Source organism: Cannabis sativa, chromosome 9, assembly GCF_029168945.1.
Source record: "Cannabis sativa cultivar Pink pepper isolate KNU-18-1 chromosome 9, ASM2916894v1, whole genome shotgun sequence".
NCBI classification, from domain to species: domain Eukaryota; kingdom Viridiplantae; phylum Streptophyta; class Magnoliopsida; order Rosales; family Cannabaceae; genus Cannabis; species Cannabis sativa.
The window spans coordinates 6,969,548-6,994,152 of NC_083609.1; the positions used below are offsets into that span (position 1 = coordinate 6,969,548).

Below are 24,605 nucleotides of genomic sequence, written 5' to 3' on the forward strand. Positions count from 1 at the left end.
CTGTTTAAGAAAATAACAGAGTTTGTACTGACAAAATTAGAGAAAAATTACAGTTTTACAAACATTGGGTACTTATGTCGCTAAAAATAAACATTGAGATTATGCCACTTACAAACTTAAAACTTTAGATACTTATGCCGCTATTTACCCTTATATATATAAAAAATCATAACAAAAAATGTTCCATACGAGTTAAATGAGTTAATCCTTTTCCTTAAAGTTAGATCCCAATTAAAATGTTCTCATTCACCAAGTATTTTTACAACTACAATATTCTAAAAAAATCAGTATAAATTCTCGGATATGATTCTCTCCATTCAGGTCAGGTGAGATTTACAGTTCTTTAGTTGTAAAATCTTTACAGATAAAAGGGTGAGAGAACAACTTCGATGCAAACCATCTTTTTTTAATTGATTCAATCTGCAAACGAAGCTCTATAAACTCATCAGAAACGCTTTTTGGCAGACTTGGCAGCTCACTGAAACATATAGCGCACATTAATGTAGGCCAATCAGGTTTCTAACCTGTCGAAAGTAGCAGAAAATGACCCATATAAAGCTCCATTAGAGTCAGATCCAAACTCCAGTTATCTTCAGCGTAACCATCGTAATTTTTGCAATAAGTCTGCGAATCGAACCTATCCGAACTCATGTTAGCACACATTCCTTGTGGCGGACTTTTTATATATCTGAATAGGTATTCTCAATTTTTTATAGGGGAATTACTTCGTATACTGTTTTTTTAATTTTTTTTTTCAAATTTACGGTTTGGATTTTTAAAGTGGTTACAACGCTAATTGTAATAGGGGTTTTTATACAATTTTTTGTTGCGATTTAAGTTGAAGCGCTAGTTACATAATAAGGGTTTCTATATAGAATTTTGTAAGAATGCAAAAATAAAAAATGTTTAGAAGTGTAAAAATGAAAAAAAACAACCCTATTTTATATCATGGTATTAGCAAATAATCGATGTCATAAATTCTGTTATGACAATTATGTAACACTGTTAACTATTCTTTATTTCGTAAATAAATATCATTTACAAAATTGTAATATATAGTTTGTATACAAAAAAAATAAGTGGAAAAATTATATTGTATGACCACTCGACTGTACTCATTTTAATTTTGAATAATTACTATTTTTGTCTTGTGAAATTTTAACACTATATGATCTTGCACTCTAAAATATACGTACAACTTGCTAAAAATTTCCCATAAAATATAACAGTTATATAATTATGTTTCTTCTGTTAGCATCTGTTACTTTCACTGTTAAAAAATTAGTATTTTTATCTACTGAACTTTAATCACAAAATAAAACCTAAATGAAGACATCCAGTTATGAAAATTATATCAAAAAATTAATAAAATTAAAAAAAAAATTAAGAGAAAAAAAAACTAAATAGTATAATATAAAAAATAATCAAAAATACAAAATGTAATTGATTTATGAAAGTTTCTACTTACGAAAATGAAATTATATATAGGGTAAATAATGGCATAAGTACCTAAGGTTTTAAGTTTGTAAGCGGCATAAACCCAATGTTTATTTTTAGCAGAATAAGTACCCAATGTTAGTAAAACTGTAATTTTCAGTACAGACTTTATTCTGAATTTATTAAATGAACACTTGGAAGTAACTGACACTAAATATTTCTTTCTACACTTGATGATCTAGAATCTGGACCTTATATGTAGCCTGTTTAAGAAAATAACAGAGTTTGTACTGAAAAAATTAGAGAAAAATTACAGTTTTACAAACATTGGGTACTTGTGTCGCTAAAAATAAACATTGAGATTATGCCACTTACAAACTTAAAACTTTAGATACTTATGCCGCTATTTACCCTTATATATATAAAAAATCATAACAAAAAATGTTCCATACGAGTTAAATCAGTTAATCCTTTTCCTTAAAGTTAGATCCTAATTAAAATGTTCTCATTCACCAAGTATTTTTACAACTACAATATTCTAAAAAAATCAGTATAAATTCTCGGATATGATTCTCTTCATTCAGGTCAGGTGAGATTTACATTTCTTTAGTTGTAAAATCTTTACAGATAAAAGGGTGAGAGAACAACTTCGATGCAAACCATCTTTTTTTACTTGATTCAATCTGCAAACGAAGCTCTATAAACTCATCAGAAACGCTTTTTGGCAGACTTGGCAGCTCACTGAAACATATAGCGCACATTAATGTAGGCCAATCAGGTTTCTAACCTGTCGAAAGTAGCAGAAAATGACCCATATAAAGCTCCATTAGAGTCAGATCCAAACTCCAGATATCTTCAGCGTAACTATCGTAATTTTTGCAATAAGTCTGGGAATCGAACCTATCCGAACTCATGTAAGCACACATTCTGACGAAGGATTTTGCTTACCCCAAAATTGACGATCTTAACTTCCATTTTTGAATTCACTAACAGATTGGCTGGTTTGATATCATGATGAATGATTCTGTGTGAGTGAAGGTAGTGAAGATCGTTGAGTACTTTCTTTGCTATGTCAGCAACTTTGGATTCAGAGAAAGCTCCTTATGACTTGAGAACATTCTCTATGGTTCCTGAATCCATATATACTCCATGACTATACCAAACTCTCCCGATGGTTTTTGGAAGATGTTGTGGCATTTGACCACATGAGGTGAGTCCTTATGGCAGAGGATCTCCATCTCGCGGTAGAGCTGGCGATAAAAATTTGAATTGGAATTGTCGTGGGTGATTTTCAGCAGCGTAGATTTTTGAGGTTTCCTTGTGGCAGACTTTGTAGACTGTGTTAGGTTTTGTGCCCTAAATAAAACTCTTTTCAATATAATCAGATTTATTAGTTAATAAAGATCAGAAATAACATTTTATGTTGCATGGTTCACATGATTTATTTCATGATTATAAATTCTGTTAAGTCCAGAACATATGTATTTGTTAATGATTATAGTGTTGTCAACACAGTGGAATATAATCTTGATTATATGTTCGAAAGTTTATTCCCTGATTTGTCAGTTCACTAGATTTAGACTGGCATGATAATCAGCGATAGGTATGCTTACACCTTGGATAAGTGTTATGTCTTTTTCTAGGGCATTGGCAAAGTTTACCAGTATCGGATGTATGGAGTAAACATTGGAAGGGACCGATATAGAACTTTGATTAGATATGTTAAATTTACCGTAATATCTATTCAATTCAATATCACTTAGTTGATCCTAGATCAAATGATCTTAATCCTGATATGAGTAGGTTCGATCTCAAGAGTATTATACATGTTCTTTGATTTGTTAGTTAAGCCTACTTTTGGGTCAGGGTGATACATACATTTTGGAAACATGATAGTATAATTGAGTGGGAGCGCTAAACATAGATATGGAATCTATAACTTCTATAGGTATTTAGAAGTGAAACGATGATTTCCTTCGAGCTTGGCTAAACAGAGATAAATGGTTGAGTACTCATTTCACTTCGCTGAAATATCATTTATACGGAGCTAAGTGTTTTAAGGATAAAATACATTGAAGGGTGTAACAGTAATTTAATCTCTATACAATGTAGATCATCTATTAGAGGATCATTGATCAAATTAGGATTAATATAACAATGGATAATTAATAGCGCGTCTATATCGTAGAACATATAGAGCGTTCTATATGACTGAGAGTGCAATTCCAAGTTCTATGTGTGGATGCAACAAGGAATTAATAAGTCAGTGGATTTACTTGGTAAATTCTTGGTCTGCTTATAGGAAGCTCGGTTATATAGGCCCATGGTCCCCATACTAGTTGAGACCATACTGCTTGTAAGACTCAATTAATTGATTTTAATTAATCAATTATAATTCTAAAGTTAGACTATGTCTAGTTTATGAATTTTCACTAAGCAAGGGCAAAATTGTGAAGAAAAGAGATTCTAGGTTTTATTTGTTGATTAAGAGACTTTATATGTCTAATTAATAAATATATTAAATGATAATATTATTTAATAATTAATTTTAGTTATTAAATAATTGGAATTGGCATTTAAATGGTTAAATTGGAAAATTGGCGTTTTTGAAAAAACGGGATAGAAAAATGACAAAATGGCAAAATTGCAAAGTGGTTGAAGTAAATCACCGGAGAAGCTGCCAGTGTCAAAAAAGTCGTTAGAGTTGCTACCGACGCCATAAAAGTCGTCGGAATTGACATTGTCGTTATAAAAATCACCGAAAAATTTACCAAAAAATTGGTTTCTTCATAAAGAAATTGGTTTCTTGATGAAGAAACTAGTTTTTTGGTAATTTTTCCTGCGACTATGTCATTCCGCGATGACTTTTTTATAGTTTGCTGTCGGTGCCGAAAAAGTTACCGGAGTAGCTGCCAGTGTCAGAAAAGTCGTGAGAGTTGGCATGGTCACCGAAAAAATCACCAAGAAAGTGGTTTCTTCATCAAGAAACCGATTTCTTCATCAAGGAACTTGTTAAGTTTCTTGGTGATTTTTTCAGTGAATTTTCCAGCGACAATGCCAATTTCGACAAATTTTTCAGTGTCTGCAGCAACTCTGATGATTTTTTTGGCACCCACAGCTACTCCGATGATTTTTTCAACACCGACAGCAAGCTCCGACGACTTTTCCAGCACCAGTGACAAATAAAACTACCTAAACAAATTAAAACATTAAATATGGAATTTGAAAACCTAATTTACATATATATGGCATATCAAATACCATAAAAAGACCTAAAAACAAAAAATAACCATATAAATTGGTCAAACTTAAAATTGTCATATTTAACAAAAGAACTTTTAAAATCTCATAGTAAGTGAAATTTCCTTTTACTTTTTCATTTAAAATTTATTTCATAAATTTACATATATATAAATAATAAAATAACAATTTTAATATGTGAGAAACATATATTTTTTTATCTCTAAAAAATGATGGTTAATATTTAAAAAAAAAAAATTGTGTGTTTTTTTTTTTATATATTTTTAGGCTATGTTATGTTATTTTATTGTTTAAGATACCTTGAGGTTAATTTTTTTTAATGTAACTCATATGATGTTTTAGATACCATTCATTTTATTTACAAATTATTTTATAAACTTATTAAAATAGTTTTATAAAAATAAGTTTACTTTTATTTAATCTTGTCTAAATATAAAAATAAAATTAATATATATTTTAGTAATTTATTAAGTTGTTTGATACATTAAATTTTATTTAAATTTAAATATTTTTTATTTATTTATTAACAAAATATATAAAAAAAAAATACTTTTTAGTAGCTTATAAAGTAGTTTGATATATACTGATTTAAACATTGTTTACTTATTAGTTAATTAAATATTAATGGTTAACTAAATATTAAGAGACTAAAGGTGGGTTTGGTAACATTTTTTTAATCAATTTTTGTTTTTAAATTAGAAAAGTGAAAATATTTTCTAAAATTATGTTCTATAAAATTATTTTTACTTTTTAATTTTTTAATTAAAAATCTAAATTTTAAAAATAAAAAAAAAAGAATTACTTTCAATTTTTTTAAATAATTTTTAATCAATATTTTAGACTCCGATCCCAACTTAAACTTTAGAAACCGAACTTGGACTTGGCACCGGACTTGTACCCGCCCCCAGTCTCGACCTCAAACCCGGTCCCAGACCCGACTTAAATAAAATCAATAAATGAAAATAAAAATAAAATTTACAGAACACACTTTTATTTTTTGTTTTTAAAATTGAAAAATAGAAGTGGTTATATAACACATTTTTATTTTTCAAAAATAATTTTTTTAAAAAAAAAAATATTACTTATATTTTTGTGATTAAAAAATTTAAAAATAAAAGTGTTACCAAACGTCACTTAAATTGTTACTTTTGATTCAGGTCATCTTCTTTGATGATGGTAAAAAAATATATGCTTTCCACATCTTTTTTTTATATAATTTACATTTACTTGTATCTTTGAGTTTTGAGTTGTAACTCTTTTCTTTTATTTGTATTTTGTGCTTTGAGATTGTAACTCTTTATTTAATATATTGTTCTTGTAATATTTTGCTTAGAGTTGTAATTGTCTTAGTCTTTTATTCATTTTATTATTCTTCTATTGTAATCTCTCCTTTATTTCTAACAAACTCTCCCAATGGTTTTTGGAAGATGTTGTGGCATTTGACCACGTAAGGTGAGTCCGTACGGCGGAGGATCTCCATCTCGCGGTAGAGCTGGGGACAGTAATTTGAATCGGATCGAATATTATCTTGGATGATTTCAGAGCATAGAATTTTGAGGTTTCCTTATGGCGGACTTTGTAAACTGTTTTGCCATCTCCCCTTCCGAGAACTTGAATCTTCTTGAGATCGGTAGCTGAGTAAGGCGCAGAGGAAGATGACCAGTTGAATTCGGTGGCGGCGGGTGGAAGTGAGAGGTAGTGGGAGAGAGATCCTTTTTCTTATATATGTTTAGAAATATTAATTTTTAAAAATTATCATTTTATGTATTTTTAATTCTTACAAAATGATTTAAAGAATTGAAGTAAATTTAAAAATAAATATTTCTATTTCAGAAAAAAAAAAAAAGATATATAATTATAGGTTAAATGGCGGCAAAACCCACAAATACTTTCGTTTTAGTTTCATTAAACCCCCCACAACGCAAATTTCTGCGGGTAAACCTCCAATACTCGGGTTCTATTAGCAATTTAACACTTCCGTCCAAATTTAGTTGTTAACTGTCAGGTTGGATTATCCACGTGAACACAATATACACGTGGCACAATTTTATTAGGCCACCTAAAAAATTATTTAAAAAAAAATAAAAATAAAGAAAATTAAAAAAATTAAAAAAAATTATAAATAAAAAATTAAATAATTTTTTTTTCTTTTTTTTCCTTTCTTTCTTTTTCTTTCTTTTTTTCTTTTCTTTCTTGCAAACAGTCTCTCGATCCCCCTCTCTCTCTCAGCACTCGATCCCCACCTCTCTCAATCTCAGCCATCACTCTCGCTCTATCACTCTGCCCAGACCACCGCCCACACCACAACCACCCTTCCTCCGCCCAGACCACCCTTCCTCCACCCAGACCACCACATCTGCCCACCACAATCGAACTGCCTACACCACCAAAACCACATCTACACACCAAAACCATCACCGAAACCTCTTTTTCAGATCCAAACAAAACTCCACATCCAAGTCTAAACACATCAAAGAGACTTCAGATTAAAGAGAAATAAAATCGCAACTAACGGAGAAAGAAAATCGCAAGGGCGAGAGAGAGGGCTTACTGAACACGAGGCTCGTGAGGTGTGGGGTTCTGCGATGGGGCTCGTGAGATCGGAGATCTGTCGATCTCCTCCTTGGTGTCAGGCGAGGCTCGTGAGGGTGGAGAACTGCGGTGGCCGCCCAAGGGGGTTTTGAAAACCCTAGATTGAAAACGAGAAAGAGAGAGGAGATCGAGAGAGAGAGTGATGTAGAGAGAGAGAGGGTTTGTTTCAGACGAAAGAAAAAGAAAAAAACAGAAAAAAAAAATTTATTTAATTTTTTATTTATAATTTTTTTTTAATTTTAAATTAGTTTTTTTTTAAAAAAAAAAATATTTTTTTAGGTAGACCAATAAAATTGTGCCACGTGTATATTGTGTCCACGTGGACAATCCAACCTGGCAGTTAATTAACAGCTAAATTTGGACGGAAGTGTTAAATTGCTAACAGAACCCGAGTATTGGGGGTTTACCCGCAGAAATTTGGGTTGTGGGGGTTTAATAAAACTAAAATGAAAGTATTGGGGGTTTTGCCGCCATTTACCCATAATTATAAATCTTGTCCTATTACTAATTTACTACTTTAAAAAGTACTAGGATTGACCGACTCAATCAATTTCAAAATATACGTTGTAACTCAACTTTCCTATCCTTTATATGTTTAAAAATATTAATTTTTAAAAATTATGGGACCCATTTCTGATGAATTTTAATTTAATTTTTAGAAAATGATTTAAACAATTGAAGTAAATTTAAAAATAAATATTTCTAATTTCAGAAAAAAAAAGGATATATAATTATAAATCTTGTCCTATTACTAGTAGAAAGTACTAGGATTGACTGATTATACGTTGTTTTAACTCCAAACTATATAATGATAAATAATAAAATCACAAACTATATAGTGTTGGAACTAAGTTTTCCTTTATATGTTTAGAAATATTAATTTTTAAAAATTATGGGACCCATTTTCTGTATTTTTAATTTTTACAAAATGATTTAAAGAATTGAAGTAAAGTTAAAAAAAAATATTTCTATTTCAGAAAGAAAAAAAAGATATATAATTATAAATCTTGTCCTATTACTAGTAGATAGTTAGTATTAGGATTGACGGACTCAATGCAATTTCAAAGTATACCCAAACTACTATAATGATAAATAATAAAATCACAAACTATATATCCTATTAGTACTAGAAGTAGGGTTTTGACCAAGTTAATTAGTTAAATTTTGAATATATTGAACTATATTTCTACTTCAAATAGAACTATATACGTAGCTATAAATAATAATAAGTGGAGATTTATTTCAGTTAATTTCATTTCGACGTACTTAATTTCAAAACAATTAAAAACCTTAATTTGTATTATATATTTGGATCAAATTAATCTTCAATTAATTAATTTAATTAATTAATAATGGCGCCTTCCATGAAACTGAAACTGGGAGATCGAGTAGAAGTTCACGAACGCGGCCATGCATCCAGCGGCCCATACTTTCCGGCCACCGTTATCCGTACTCCGCTGAAGATGAAGCCTCATGTTACACTCCTGTACGTTGAGTACGGAATCCGTACATCATCTTCTGATCATCATAATCCCTTGGAGAATCCCCTTAGGGAAATAGTGAATGCGGACAACGTTAGGCCGCCATTGTTGCCGGCGAAGGAGCTGGTTGTTTTCAAGGAAGGCGATGATGTGGAGTTTTTCTTTCGGAACAGATGGTTCCGCGGTGTGGTTGTGAGTGTGAATGTAGAGGGGTTGAGGTACACTGTAAGGTTACACGATTCAACTCGACCAAGTGTAATGGTATGTTTACACCACAATTTAAGGCTTCATAGAGAATGGAATAATGGAGCTTGGAACCCACCTCTTCCACAAGATTTTATTAATTTGCAGATGAGGACTAAAAGGACCAAGAAGGACCCATTGAAGGTGAAGGTGAAGGTGAAGAGTATGAAAGTGAAGAGCAGTACTCCAATTAAGGACAACTCATTGGAGAGTTGTTCTACTTCTAATAATAAACCACTAAACAATATTACTATCAAAGAGGAGATAATATTTAAAGATGAGTGTAGTGTTGTTTAGTAATACTAATTAATGCACACAAATATATATTATTGGCCTCCTCTTTAATTATACTTTTTTATTTTTGTATGTATTAACACTTTGTTATAATAATAATCACATTTTCTTTTTAATAGTACTGTAATAAAATTAATTTATTAATTCAAATACTTCAATATTTAAATTATGAAAAAAGTAATAAAAAAGTTATTACTAAACTTGATAAAAATATTAAATTTACTTTAAAAAACCTAAATTATTCCTAAAAAATATTTTCAAATTTTAATTTATTTATAAACTCGTATCTTAAAGAATAACACAAAAATTATTAAAAATCTAATAAATTTATGCACAACATTCTAGTTCTAGAATTAACACTTAAAGAAATCTGTTAGGAAAGTTAGAATTCCATAATTCTAAATCATGTTCTCAACCATCCACATTATTAGCTTCCCAAAATAGAAGTTGTAAGAATCATCTTCTCTAAGAAACTAATTACATGAACGTGAGTTCATGATGATTACTCAGGATTATGTCGATCTACTATTGATCATCGTTATGATATAAATTTAGGTCTTTATAGTAAACGACATGTTAGATAAAAACTACAGCTTCATTTATATCGGTCATTGTCATATATAATCTCTGTTATATACAACACCTTCACTTTGATGTCATACTACATCTGTAATCTGAATCGAGATGAGGATTTCGTTCATTGAAAGATGGAAGGTTATGTTTCGTACATTTTACTGCTTTAAACATAATATATATATGAAATACTTCTTAATAGGTATTACCTATTGATGAGTACTAAACAAATTTAACTATAAATATTAATTTTAAAAATATTAAACCATTAGATTTTAGTCCGATAGCAAATAATAAAAGAGAAATTTAAATTTTTATGTTAAATTTAGCTACTTAATTGAAAAAATATATCAAAAAATACCTCTTTTTACACTACATCAAAAATATATTCATATAAAAAATATTTAAGTCAAACTCAATTTTTAGTCGAAAAACTTTTTTTTTAGCCGATGAAATAACTTCAACCCATACAATGTAAAAATGAAAAAAAAATTCTAATTAAATAGAAAATTAATCATAAAAACTCAACTTTTTCTAATATTATATATATATTAAACTTATCAAACTTGATAAGTTCTATAAAAATAATAATATAAATAATATAAAATAATAATCATATCACTAATAATAAAAAAAAATATTGTTAATAATTATCTTATTATTTTTTAGCCACTAAAAAACCTCTACTTTTAGGGTATATGGTCAACTCCGAGTCTTAAAATACCCCGGTATTTCTAAAATCAACTTATTCCAATAATCCCAATAATATTTCTAACTAATACCGTTGTGATATTTTTAGCCTCCAATTAGGTCTTCAAGGTCGGCGAATTTGAAAATATATTTATCTCACAAATAATTTATATTATATTCACATATTTCAAGGTATTGCTTCTTTCTTTCCATTTTTTTATTTTACAGATTTTAGGGTTTTTTTTTCCATTTTGATTTATGTGTTTATTGAAGTTTTTTGGTTGTTCATGGAGCTTCGTTTTTTCTTTTTTTATTGTGCTCTTTACTGATTACCATTTTAGTTTTTTTAGTTTTTAGTTGATCTTCTTTTTTAAAAAATGATAAAACCGAAGTGAATAGTGTTTGTTGTTGTGTTATTTTTTGAAATTTTGATTTCGAAATTTTGTTGGTTTCTTTTTCGTTTTAAGCCGACTTATGGGTTATTTTGAAAATGGATTTCTGTGTTTTGATCATTATGAGCATGTCCAGTCACTACAACAAATATAGTTATTACCGGCGGGTTTATTGCCGGCGGAACTCACCCGCCGGTATTAATAGGGGTATTACCGGCGGAAATAGACATCCGCCGGTAATAACTATATAATTAATATTATATTAAATAAATAAAAGAAAAATTATTTTAAATTTATTATTACCGGCGGGTTTGTATTAATACCGGCGGAATCCCGCCTCGAAAAAAGTGGGCGGGATTTTTACCGCCCAATCTTTTGAAATTACTTTTACCGGCGGATTAATACCGGCGGGACCCGCCGGTATTAATCTGGGATTCTGACCGTTTTTATTAATACCGGCGGAACCCAATTAATACCGGCGGGTCCCGCCGGTATTAAAAATCTATATAAACCCCTCCCTATTTCAGAATACCATTTTCCCCATTTTCACTCCCCCCCACCTTCTCCATTCCACCTCCCCTCTCCGTGTTCAAACACAATCCGCCCCGTTCTCCGGCATCATTTTCCCGACACCGCCAGTGCGCTGCCCGTCTACCACCGCCAGTGCATCGGTAATGATTTCGTTTTTCTTTTTTCTCTGTTTTACATATATTATTTTTTTTCTTAATGTCTAATTTTTTTCTCCATCTTTAAAGTTTGGGATAAATAATCTGTGTGGAAGAAATTTCTGAGTAAAACGCCGGAATCGGTTGGTGTACTAAATATTTGGAGGTTAGTTCTTACAATATTTGTGTATATATATCTCATAAAAATAATTTTTTTTCTGTAAAAAATATTATATATGTATGTATACTGTGTATTGTGAATGGAAAATGTGTTATATTTGAAAATTTTTAGTTTAGTGTATTTTTAATTGTTGTTTTGTGTATACTGTGTACTGTAAATTATATATTTTGTATATATGCTGTGTGTTGTGAATGAAAAATTTGTAGATATTGTCAATTTGTACACAGTGTATACATTATATACGGTATATACAGTGTATATACTGTGTATATAGTATAGTGTATACACTGTATATATAATATACACAGTATATATACAGTATATACTGTTTTATACCGTGTATATACACTGTATAGTTAATATAGTGTTATATATATTATGTAAAAAATAAATGTAATTTATAGAATTTTGTATTAAATTTTTTGTAAAAATTTTGTGTCATTAATATTTTACAATAATAAACAACTTTTAAATATTTATAAAATTTATATACAATTGACTATTTTTAAAAAATGTAATAAAAAAATTAAGATAAATCTATATTTTTGAAAAAAAATACTCATATGTTAAATATTTTATAACATAAAAAAATAAACTTTTTCATGTAAATATTAAATAAGATTTTAAAATCTATAATTTTATTTTTTTAATACTTAAAATTTAACAACAAAAAATTTATGAAATGTTAACATTAAAATATGTAAAGAATAAATATTAATAAAATAATAAATTTCTTTAATTTAAAAAAAATTAATAAAAAGCAATTTTAATATAATATATACTTGAAAAATAAATATAAAAACAAAAAAAAATATTTTAATGTAAAGAATTAAACTTTTTTATAATTTTAATTATAAGTTTTTTTAAAAAAAAAAATGATTTAATATAGGAAAATATTTTTAAATAATATTTCTTTAAAAAGTTAAATAAATAATATAATTTTAACATTAAAATATATAAAAGTTTAATTCATTCTCCCAACATGTCTTTTCAACAACAACAACAACATTCTCCCAACATGTCTGGTGGCTCTTCACAATCGCCTCAGTTGCATTACATGTTCGGGCTTCCCTCGCAGTCTCCTCCTATATTTTTTTCGGAAGCCGCTGGAGGATCTCAGACACAACCTATGGTTGGTAATATTGGAGGCTCATCCCAACAACCATACCCTGTGTACGGTCAATTTGGGTCATTGTTGCAGCAACAACCTGTGTATGGTCAAATGGGAGGATCTCCACAACAGCCAATGTATGGAGGCTTTTTCAGTGCTCAGAGTCAGCAACAACAGCAACAACCAATTTTGGTTCGCCCCCACCCTCGACAATATGTGGAGATCTTGCCTACGCCGCAGACTCGACAACCTTATTACCCTGCCCCGCCGGCTCAATCCCGTGAGAATATTGATGGTTCAAGACTTAGCTCAAATGCAGACGAATTTTTAGAATTTACTGATTTGAACAATGATAGTTAGGTTTTTTTTAATTATGTGTTATGTTTTAAAGTTTATTTAAAGACAATTTCCTAATTTTATTTAAGATAATATAATTTTTATTGTAATGGACAAATTAATTTTAATACTTAATTTCTTAATTTTGATATTTTATTTCTAATTAATATATTTATTTATAAAATAATTATTATAATTAATTTAATTATATTAAATAATCAGAATATTATTTTTTTTAATATTTAAAATTATTATTACCGGCGGATGGGTCCGCCGGTATTTATCATTATTATATTTTTTTTTAAATATTTAAAAATATTAATACCGGCGGACCCCACCGCTATTAATCCGCCGGTATTAATATTATTACCGGCGGATTCCCCCTTTCGTCGGTAATAACCATTTTTATCGACCAATTAATGCCGGCAGATAATTACCGGCGGATTCCGCCGGTATTAATTATTACCGGCGGTACTATTACTTATTACCGGCGGATGCTTCCGCCAGTAATAATGATATTTGTTGTAGTGAGTGACTTTGATCCTTTGGTAACAAGAGGGAACCTTCAAATCTTTAACAAGCACTGCTTATAAAATCAAGTTAGAATCCAAACATGTTTATCAAACTCTGGTTATGAGTGTAGTGTATGAGTGTAGTGTAATTTAGTGTTATACTAATTTACATTATTAAGAATAATATTGCATTAATGTTGTGGTATCTATTCTCTTTCCTTAGACATCTTTAAAATTTGCCTTTTATTTGGTGAAATGATTGATGTTTTAATATTTGGTCAACATTATGAAGATAATGCTCCAAGCAATAGGGAAAGAAAATGACATTAGTTAAAATTGTCTTGCTTAATGAATCTTTCTTCAAAGAATAATAATCTTTCTTCAAAAACCAGTTTCTCGAGATTAATTTGTGTTATTTGTGAGTTCTGTGATTTTAAAAATTGTCATTGGAAAACCTGTTTTTATATGAAGATCACAGTTTCTATATCAGGTGTTGTTTGGGCTTATCCTATACCTAATTTGGAATCATTTAAAAACCAGTTTCTGAGATTACAGTTTCTATATTACTTAGAATTGATGCAGGTGTTGTTTGGGATCCTCAGATTTTTGGTTTGTGAGGTGTTTTAATGTTCAGGTTAAGCACGTGAGATTCAGGTTAATCTCCTTCTTCCCTGTGTTGGTTCTTGACCCTACTGAATCTCACGTGCTTAACCCTACTGAAAGATATAAAAGGAGAAATTGGTTTCAACCATCAATGTAATGCACATATTTGATCATATACCTATTTTGGAAACATGTCAAAAACTAGTTTTTACAGATTGATTTGTGTTATTTGTGCGCTCTGTGATTTTTGGTGTGTGGGTGGTTTTAAGGTTAAGGTTGAGGTGTGTTACTATTAGTTTGTATGAAACTGGTTTTCATGTTAATTATCATGACTGTTTTTGTTGTTTTGTGTCTAATATTTATTTTGTGGTTTGTTTTTTATCAGATGGAGAGTGAATCAGATGATAAAGTCTCATCCATTGTTCAAAAGGTTGAGCCTTCTAAGAAGGCTAAAAGGCGACCGAAAAAAGATTCACGCAAAGCTAAAGTATGTTTTATGTTTTGTATTGAAACCGGTTTTTATTAATTGTATATGTTTTCTTTTTTGGTTGTTACTAAACTGGTTTTAATTTTTTTTTTTTTTATGAAACTGATGTTGTGTTGTTTTATTTAAGGTTGATCATGTTGTGGAACCTTTGAAAGCTCCAGGATTAAGAAGATCTCCACGGAAAAATAAAGTATGTATTAAATTTCACTGAATCCGGTTTCGAATTTATTTTATGTTTCATTGTGGTTTGGTATTTTTATTGTGTTTAAATTTTCCAAGTATTTGTTCCTTGAAAATTGTTTTTTATCCTTTATATGTTTGTTTTTTGGATTTTAATATGTTATATAAAACTGGTTTTTTTTTTGTTTGTTTGTGTTTTTTTTATTTGTTCTGTTCTGTTTTGTTTATGTTTATTTTGTTTATTTTTTCAGGATGATAATCAAGAGGCTAAAGTCGATGTTGCTGATCATGTTTCTCAGAAACACCGTTCTAAAAAAGTTAGTAAGAAGGATACGAATGTCCTTCCAGCTGCGAGTGATGATGATTTTCAAACTGAGAAAGTTGTGGCAAAACCTGTTTCAAGCAAAAAAAGAAAAGCTGTTACTGATGACGCTAGTGCGTCAAAGAAAAGAAAATCTAAGGATGTGGGGGACCATTCTAATTTGGTATGTCTTCATTTTTTCTTATATTTTTTTGGTTGTTTTGTTTAATTTAATAGTTTTGTTTTTTTTCATTTTCATTTAAGTGTATTATGTTTTATATTTTTTTAGGATAAAGTTTGTGAACCTAGTGTTGCTGATGATCCAAAGCTTGTTAATGTTGTCAAGAAAGTCAAGAAGAAACCGGTTTCCAAATCGCTCGGCAAGAAGAAGAGCGAGGCTCCTTCTGTTGACATTCCTTTGGTAATTTTTATTTTTTTAAGAAACCGGTTTTTCAATTTGTTATTTTGCATGTTTCAGGTTTTCTATTTACATTTTTATTTTGAATCTGTTTTTTTTATACTATATATATTTTTATTTTCAATTTTTAGTTTTTATCTTTGTGGTGGGTAACCCGTTTTTGATTTTTTCTTTTTTTTTTCTATGCGTATTTTTAATTTCGATTGTTTATATTGTTTTTTCTCTCACAGGAATTAAAATTGATGTGAAAAAAAGATTTGCTGGGAAACCTCAACTCTACAATCCTTATAATGTCATTGATGATATCAATGAGAACCTGTCAGATGATCAGAAGGAGTTGTTTTGCAAGTCTCCATTTGGGCATTTTCTTGATGTGAGCAACTTTAACTATCAGATACAGCTGATTCATCTCGTTCTTTTGCGACAGATTCACACCGAAAGAGATGATGTCGAGCTTTGGTTCAAACTGGGAGACAAGGCTATTCGTTTCGGAATTGAAGAGTTTTCCATAATAACCGGTTTGGATTGTACTAAATCCTATGATGTTGATCTCTTCAAATCAAAGAAGTTGCTTGCTTACAATGAGTGTATTTTTTGCATGCATGTGCTTACTGAGAAGCTTACGGTGAAGGAAGTTGCTAGTATTTTCTTCAGTGGTGCGTTGAAAGACGACGAAGATTATGTGAAGATAGCCCTTGTATACTTCTTCGCTGGTTATTTGTATGGTTATCCCCAAGGGAAAAAGATTGACAACTTCATCTTTGCTATGGTTAATGGGGATGATTACATTGAAGTTTTTAATCGGTTTGGATGGGGGAAATTATTGTGGGAAAAGACTTTTCATCACTTGAAGATTGCATAAAAAGATGGGAACAATACTTTTGAACAGCTTGCTAAGAAGAAGATGATTGAGAAGGGTTACAAGCTTAAAGGCTTTCCTATTGCATTTCTTATTTGGCTGTACGAGATTATCCCGTCTTTGTCTCCTCGATTTTGCAATAGAATCAGCAACAAGATTCCTCGCGTTCTGAATTGGGAGAATAGCCCTACAACGGAGTTTAGTGAGTTGATTCAGGGTGTGTTCAACAATCCGAAGGTAATTTTGTATTTTTATCAAATTTTATTTTTTGGTTATTGTTTGTTTTATTTATTTTTTATTTTTTTAAATTGTTTTGTGTTTTTATATTTCCAGATTGTTGTAAAGGATTTTGTTGCTTCGAGTGGTGAAAAATCTCAAAGGCTTTTTTCTAAATTCAAGTTTGATCCTAAATATGTTCCGAAGAGGATTGGTGGCGCTGTGTCTTCTGATGAAGTAAAGGATGAGGTCAAGGTATTGAAAACCAGTTTCTGTTTGCATTTGTTTTGTGTATGTTTATCATTAGTTATGTTCATATTTTTTATGTATACTATTCAGGTATCTCATGGAAAGTTGGACCAGATTTGTGCTGAAATTACTTCTATCAAAGAGTGCCAACAACAAATAAAGGATGGTATTTCTAGCTTGAGGATTGAGTTTTTGAGTGAATTTGCTAAATTAGCAGAAATTATCAATGGATTGAAGAAGAAGGAGAATGATGGAAGTTCTAAGGACTCTGAATTTTTTTCTTCCCTTATAAGAGAGGTAACTAGTTTCTTTGTTTAGTGTTTTTTGATTATAGGTTTGTTGTTTATGGTTTTATTATAGTTTTTTATCATTTTGTTGAAACTAGTTTCTGTATTGAATGTATTTTTATATTATTTTACACAGTTGTTTGAAACAGGTTTCTGTTTTGGGTTTGGTTGAGATACGTTTTTTCTATTTATTGGCACTGGTTTCTGGGTGGGGTTTAGGTCTCTGTTTTGTATTTTTTTTTTTTTTTGTAAGAAACCAGTTTCTTGATTTATGTTGTTCTTGGTTTTTTTTATATATTATTTTTTATCATCTGGTTTAATGTAGTTTCTGTATTGGATGTGTTATGTTATGATTTTTGACTATTAGTGAAAACAGGTTTCTGTAGGAACTGGTTTCTGGTCTTTGTTTATGTCTATGTTTCTGTGTTATTTTCTGTAGGAAACCAGTTTCTATATTTATGTTCAAAATCTTGTTTCAATTAATTTATGGTTCAGGCATACTATCAGGATATATCGGATGATGGTGGTGGGTTACAGTTGTCCGTTCATACTATTCAAGCTGAGGTACAAGCTTTTTCACATTTATGTTTTGCATTGTTTGGATGTTATTGTTTGTTCTAAATATTTTTTCTTCAATTTTGTAGGAGGAAAAGGACACTTTGAATTTTGAAAATATGTTTATCGATCCTGATTTTCTTAAGGGTGTGGTTGATAGCACTGTTAAGAGTGCTTTGAAGACAGATGATGTTTCGTTTCATGATGATAGTGATAAGTTGAGTTTAGTTTTGTACGATGAATCGTATTTGTCTCCGGAGGTTCAAAAGAGGCAGCCCAAACCAAGCTCTGTTGTTCTGTCGCCATATGTTGTGGACTTTGGGTCTTCGTCATCTTCAAAGGAAGACTTAATGAGGATTGTGCAAGATGATAAATTTATTGTGCATGGAATCAATCCTTTTAAAAATGAAATTGGTTTTAATACTGGTGTTGAGCAGTGCATTAAGTTTTCCAAGTTTATTGATGAGAACATTGTCATGAATAGGGGGTTAGTATTTTTTTTATTTATATTTATATTATTTACATTTATTTTTTTGTCTTTTTTTTATATGCGATTGACTTTTTTTTTTTTGTGTTTGTTATTTTTTGTGTTGTCAGTGTGAAGAAGTACTCCGATGCGGACAACATCTTATCTCCACCGATGGATTTTTTTTTTCATTGAAATTTCCGAGAAGATGTGGTTCTACCAGCTTCATGCTTGTGGTAAATTTCTGCGTGACAGTGTAAGAAACTAGTTTTTTTTTATTATTTTCTATGTCTTTGTTGTTTGAGTCTATGTTTCTGGTATCGGTTCTTTCAAAAACCGGTTTCTGATACATGTGTTTATTGCCTTTCTGTAGCATTTAGATGTGGTATTCTATTACCTTAGGAAGAAGATTAAGCAAGACGATACTTTGAACCAGAGGATTACCACCACCGATTGTTTGTTTGATCAAGTCATGTGGAATTCCTACAATCCATTCTTGAAATCGGGTTCTAATCCTTCTAAGATTGACTTTGATAATGTCATTCCTAGATACATTGTTGGTGAGTATTTGTTTTGCAATACTCCTTGGGTGCTTACTGACCATGTTCTTATATATGTCAATATTTAAAAGCAAAAACATTGGATATTGGTCCATTTTGACATCAAGGAGAGGATGTTGAACGTATATAACTCCATGTCTGGTGCTCTCAACAAGAAACGCGCCTTGGATCATGTGAAAGCTTATTCTACTATGCTGCCATTTTATTTGGAGTATCTTGATGTTTATTCTTCTAGGCCGGATCTTAATTTGGATCAAGGTCCATATTCTGTTGGGAAAAGAGAACCTTTGAATTTCAAGTTCATAGATGGGCTTCCAAGTCAGGTCAATAGGTAATTCTTCCTCTTTTCATCATATATTTTTTTAATTGAAACTAGTTTTATGTTTTGTTCTGTTTATATTTTTGTCAGGTTTTGTTTTGTTTGCACAGAAACCGGTTTTTTTACTTGAATTAATTTTTATTTTTTTTGTTTTATTGCAGTGACTGTGGAGTGTTTGTCATCAAATTTGCTGAATTTTTCATTCGTGGAAAAATTGATGACATTCCAGCTAAGATGTCTGATTTGGTAGCGGTATATAGAGATGATCTTGCTGTGAGTTTGTTTATTCATGCTAGGAGGAAACAAATTGGTGGTTATATAACTGATGATGAAGTGTTGAAAAAGGGGAAGAAATCAAAGGATAATGCAAGTGTTAAGGCAAAGGTCAAAGGGAAGGATATTCCAAAGGGAAAGGGCAACGCGAAATGATTTCAAACAATGTTCTATAGTTTTTAGTTTTCAGACAAACTGGTTTCATTTGGTTTTTTTTTTTATTATTTATTTTTTTTTTGTATTAGGTATTTTAAGACAATGTTCTATAGTTTTTTAGTGTTGGTTTTTTTTTTTTTGAAAGACTTGTTACTTAGTTAAAGTGGTTGTATTTTTTTTTTGTTTGTAAAGACTGGATGTTTCAATGAATCAGCAACACTTTGTATTATAAGTTTTTAGTTGATGGCTAAATTTTTCTTTCTTTTTTTTTTTTTTGTAACTGGTTTCTTTTTTACTATTAATTTCATTTTTTTTATTTGAATGTACTACTAACTGATTTTTGTTTTTGTTTTGTTTTGTTTTTCTTTTTTGTAGGTGATACCAATGGCAGTATGTGTTTTTATTTATTTGGTAAGTGGCAATTGTTTTTTTTTAGTATACTTTTGTCAATAACTGGTTTCTTGTTTTTATAAAATTTATAATTTTTCATGTACCTTTTTAAAATAATCTAGGATATTAAGAAAAAATATTTAAAACAATGATTATGTAAACAGATAAAATTTCAAAAGTGTAAAAATGTTGTTGTGTGTATCCTTCTGAAAAAATTATATTCTGTTCAACTTTATTCAATGTTGAGAAACCAGTTTTTATAAAACTGTCAATGAATATTTATTTCTATTGTAGCTGATCAATCATTCATCTTTGACTCGTTGCTTTTGTTATTCTGTTTTGGAGGTTTGTAAAGCTGTGGGTTATTGCACGTTCTTCGGTTGTGGCCAACTTTTCCGCACCTTGTGCATTTCAAGACAACTTTTGGTTCTCCTTTTGATCTTATTCTTTTCTTTCTAGGTCTCCCAGCTGGTTTTCTTGATTTTGGTGGCCACACTATTCTTTCCATGCTCTCAGGTATAGTCCATTCTCTTTCATTTAGTAGATGATGTACAGTTCTTTCATAGGTTGCCTTCATTGTTGCTGTTTTGTAGTAATCGGCAACATAGTCATAAGCTCTTAATCCTCTTTTTGCAAATACAACTATTGCATGTGAGCATGGTATCTCATCTAGTTGGAACCTTCTACAGCTGCATTTTCTTTCCAGTATGTTGATTGTGAAATCACCTTTTTCTTGCACCTTTACTTGGTATTGGATTGTTGTGATTGCGATGACCTTTTTTTTTTTTTTTTGAAATATAAGATATGTGTTAAAAACCGATTTTTCATGATGATCAAGAAACAGGTTTTTTAATAACTGTTGTTTTCTATGATTTAGTTATTGTACCTGGTATTTCATTGCTTTAAGCAGATTGTCTCTCAGTAGTTTTTCAGCATCTGATGCTACTTCAGTAAATATTTCATGTGCTTCATTGCCAATTTTTCACACCCATTTTTGTACAAGGCTTCTGAAGCACTCAATCATTGTTGTTATAGGTAATGATCTTGCAGCTAGGATCGTCGAATTTATTGATTCTGCTATGTTTGAAGTCATCATTGTGTACCTTCTTGTAGGGGAGTGGCTCCTGGTCCAAACCTCATGTCCAATTTTCTCAAGGTATGGTCTTATTCGTTTGTCGATTCTATCTATCTCTGCCATGTATCTCTCAAATGAGGTGAGCTTGTACGTCTTTGCTGCCTTTACAAAGTTTATGGTCAGATCGTCTCCATGCACTCCAAAGTTTGTTTTGATGTTGTTTAGCAGGTCTAAGATGCATGCTCTGTGGAAGTGGTTTGGGTAGACATTGCTCACCGCCTTCTCTATACTCTTATGCCTGTCTGATATCATTGTCAAACATGTTCACAGAAACCAGTTTTTACAAGATCAGTAGGTATGTTTTGGAAGCCTAATCAATTTTTTTTTTTTTTTTGTGGAAACCAGTTTCTAGATTTTGTTATCTTTTTGTCTGAGATCAGTAGCTATGAAGTTAAATTTTTAGATGGAATTTACATTAAAGGGAACCAATTTTTTCGACAGTGTACCTTCTCTATCTCCGAATGTTTCCCTTAGTTTTGTGAAGAACCATTCCCAAGAGCAGTCATTTTCTGAGTCTCCTATCCCAAATGCTAGAATGAATGAGTTGTTGTTTGCATCCATTGTAGAGGCTGTGAATAGGGTTCCTCCAAATGATGTTTTTAAAAATGTTCCGTCGGTTACAATGACTGGCCTGCAATGTTTCCAACCTTCTATGGAGTTTGCAAAAGCTAGATACAAATATTTGAAACGATCCTTCATATCAGTTTCCAATTGTGCAATTGTTCCAGGATTTACTACTTTTAGCATGTGAAGGTATTTTGGTAGTTGTTGATAAGATTCATCTTGCCTTCCTCTTGCCAACTCCAAAGCTATCTCTCTTGCTCTCCATGCTTTTTGGTAGCTCATTGACACTCCAAAATCATCAATCATGTCTATCATAATGTCATTTGGTCTGTGATTTCTTTTGATTGACAGAAATTTCTTTTTTATCATTTCTGCAATCATGTTGCAGTTTGCCTGCTTGTGGTCGCCCATTACAATATTCAGTGAGCAGTTGTGATCTTGGACATATTTTCTTACTTTGAATGTTGAGGTACTCTTGAACTTTGAAGCTCTCAGAAACCAGTTACAGTTGTCATCCACACAAGTCACCACATACTCTCTTGGTTCAGATCTTTTGGTTTTAAACTGGAAATTGTTGATCATAGCAAAAAAACCCACTGCAGTCTTCAATACTTTTCTGTCCTTGTAGATCTGTCCTTTTTCAATGTTGAAAATCTTATGATCTGTTATTATTTGTCTTTCTTCTTCTTGTCTTTTCCTTTTGTGTTCTTGTGTTTTCTCAATGATACAATCAGCAACACTATCAGCTACTTGAAATATGTTTGGTAATGCAAGTACCTCGCTTATTTCTGAGGTTTCATCATCATATTCCATATAGTCGTATGTTGGCTGGTTGATTATTTGTAAAACCAGTTTCTAAACATCTGTATCTTGTCTTACAGATTCAATTTCTGGTTTTTGTTGAGCAATGATCTAGAGTCTTGTCTCATCTACTGTTGTGATGCAGAGTGGAGACTCACTAACTGCATTTTGTGTCTTTCTAAGTTGTAAGTAGAACATCAGTGAATTGTCACTAATTATTTTCATTGGTGGTGAGTCTGGGCATAACTGGTAATGCATTTCTATTGTTGTGTTGCATTTGATTTCAGTCTTTACTAATTCCAACAAACTTTTTAGATCACAGTTTGTTGGTATTAGTAGTCCAGTCATTATGTAGTTTTCATACTTTTTATCCTCTTTCCATTGCCCTCCATATTTGACCACACACATTATTGAGTCCATTCCTGTACACAGTATTTGAAAACTGTTAGTTAAAAATTACAATGTATTAAGAAACCGGTTTTTTTTTTTTATTTGTTTTAAAATTATATGTTTATTTTCACTATATATTTGAGAAACTGGTTTCCAACATTACTGTATCTTTGTTTATTTTTAACAGGTAATATCATTTTGAAAACTGTTTGTTAAAATTTATAATGTATTTAGAAACCGGTTTCTGTTTTTTTTTTGTTTTTATTTGTTTTAAAATTATATGTGTTTGTTTCACTATATATTTCAGAAACCGGTTTCCAACATTACTTTATATTTGTTTATTTTTAACATATAATATCATTTTAAAAACTGTTAGTTAAAATATATAATGTATTTAGAAACCGGTTTTATATTCATAATTTTCAGTAATCTTTTCATTTTTGATCGTGGACGTCTAAAACTAAATTTTTCATAATGTTTAATTATTGGTTTTCTTTCTTTTTTTTGTTTGTGAATCTTCATAGTCTAAATCTAGATTAAGTATGGACATTTCATTATGAAGCAATGCAAGATCATATAGTTTTGGTATGAAATTTACTTCAATCTAGTTTTTTTTTTTTCTTTTAAGTTTAAATTGGAATTGTACATAGTCGGTGTATTTTTCTTTTGCAGTATATATATGCCTATAATATTCATAGCATAATTTATATAATTGTACCTGTATTTTATTTTGATCGTTGTTGACAGGGACGATCGGAGTTGGCTTGATTTGTTGATTGAATTTTCTGGGTGCAGGTTGATCGGTGCTCTGAGCTTAAGAATTCGTTTTCTGCTTTAAGGTGAGAGCTTCATTGCTTGTCAGGTGCCGATGTTGCAGGTTGCTTCTGTGTGTATGGCCATGGCCATGGCTGTTTTTCAGATCAGTTTTGTTTGAATCAGAGGAATAATTTGCACAAGGAGAAGAGATGAATTGAATCGGAGAACATGAAGAAGTGAATCGCAGGCCAGTCGAATCGCAGTAGAGAGAGAGAATCGTAGGAGAGAGAAGTGAGAATCGCAGTAGAGAGAGAGAGAGGATTTTGTTTATATATGGTTAAAAATAGTAAATTTTATTCATTTAAAATTAGTTTTTGTTTTTAACTTATTTTATGGTTTTTTTAAAAAAAAAAAACCATATTTGTAGTTTGCTTCCTTAGTTAATGCCATATTTTGTGGCATTTAGTTTTGTTGCCATATTTATCATAAGATGGCTCATTTTTTTCATATTTTTGAAAATATCCCATAATAATATTTCTAAGTAACATTAAATATTGTATTGACTCTATCTCTCTTTGTTACGCAAACTATTGGTCTTGTTTGTTTGCCTTGTCGAAGGCTGTTGAGTTTCCTGTTTGGTCTCCTCTTTCGGAAGATTGGGTCAAAATTAATTGTGATGTTAAAGTTGATTACGGATCCATGTGTGTGGTGGCTTTAGTTGTTTTGTGGGTGGCTACAAACATGCTTAACTTCTCTCACCCCCCTCCCCAATTGGAGAAGTTGTGGTTTGTCTGTTAGCCATGGAGACAACTATTTCTCTTAAACACCCTTTTGTGATGATTGAGAGAGTGACTCTGAGACGGTTATCAAGA

General features: G+C 30.7%; 2 protein-coding genes, 1 long non-coding RNA gene and 1 pseudogene across 3 annotated transcripts; 3 read left to right on the forward strand and 1 right to left on the reverse strand.

The window, feature by feature from the left end:
• Nucleotides 1-2,033: 2,033 nt before the first annotated feature.
• Nucleotides 2,034-7,113, reverse strand: LOC115723528 (mitogen-activated protein kinase kinase 9-like; annotated as a pseudogene).
• Nucleotides 7,114-14,203: 7,090 nt separating this feature from the next.
• Nucleotides 14,204-19,163, forward strand: LOC133031105 (uncharacterized). The gene is made up of 3 exons (XM_061104425.1): nt 14,204-15,523; nt 15,629-16,853; nt 16,950-19,163. Exons 2-3 carry the CDS (start codon nt 16,662-16,664, stop codon nt 17,397-17,399), a joined length of 642 nt encoding a protein of 213 aa, XP_060960408.1. The 5' UTR covers nt 14,204-15,523; nt 15,629-16,661; the 3' UTR covers nt 17,400-19,163.
• On the forward strand, nt 19,063-19,752 carry LOC115723127 (uncharacterized). The gene is made up of 2 exons (XM_030652555.2): nt 19,063-19,280; nt 19,430-19,752. Exons 1-2 carry the CDS (start codon nt 19,063-19,065, stop codon nt 19,695-19,697), a joined length of 486 nt encoding a protein of 161 aa, XP_030508415.2. The 3' UTR covers nt 19,698-19,752.
• Nucleotides 19,753-19,971: 219 nt separating this feature from the next.
• On the forward strand, nt 19,972-24,482 carry LOC115724134 (uncharacterized). Its single transcript, XR_009684596.1, has 3 exons — nt 19,972-20,108; nt 20,433-21,517; nt 23,773-24,482. It is a non-coding gene; the product is annotated as an uncharacterized LOC115724134 (long non-coding RNA).
• Nucleotides 24,483-24,605: the final 123 nt, after the last annotated feature.

Bases quoted from the DNA above. Each gene is read 5' to 3' on its own strand.
- LOC133031105 (XM_061104425.1), top strand. From the start codon at position 16,662: ATGATTGAGAAGGGTTACAAGCTTAAAGGCTTTCCTATTGCATTTCTT. The intron at 16,854-16,949 runs GTAATTTTGTAT...TTATATTTCCAG, and splicing joins GTGTGTTCAACAATCCGAAG to ATTGTTGTAAAGGATTTTGT.
- LOC115723127 (XM_030652555.2), top strand. From the start codon at position 19,063: ATGTTGAACGTATATAACTCCATGTCTGGTGCTCTCAACAAGAAACGC. The intron at 19,281-19,429 runs GTAATTCTTCCT...GTTTTATTGCAG, and splicing joins CTTCCAAGTCAGGTCAATAG to TGACTGTGGAGTGTTTGTCA.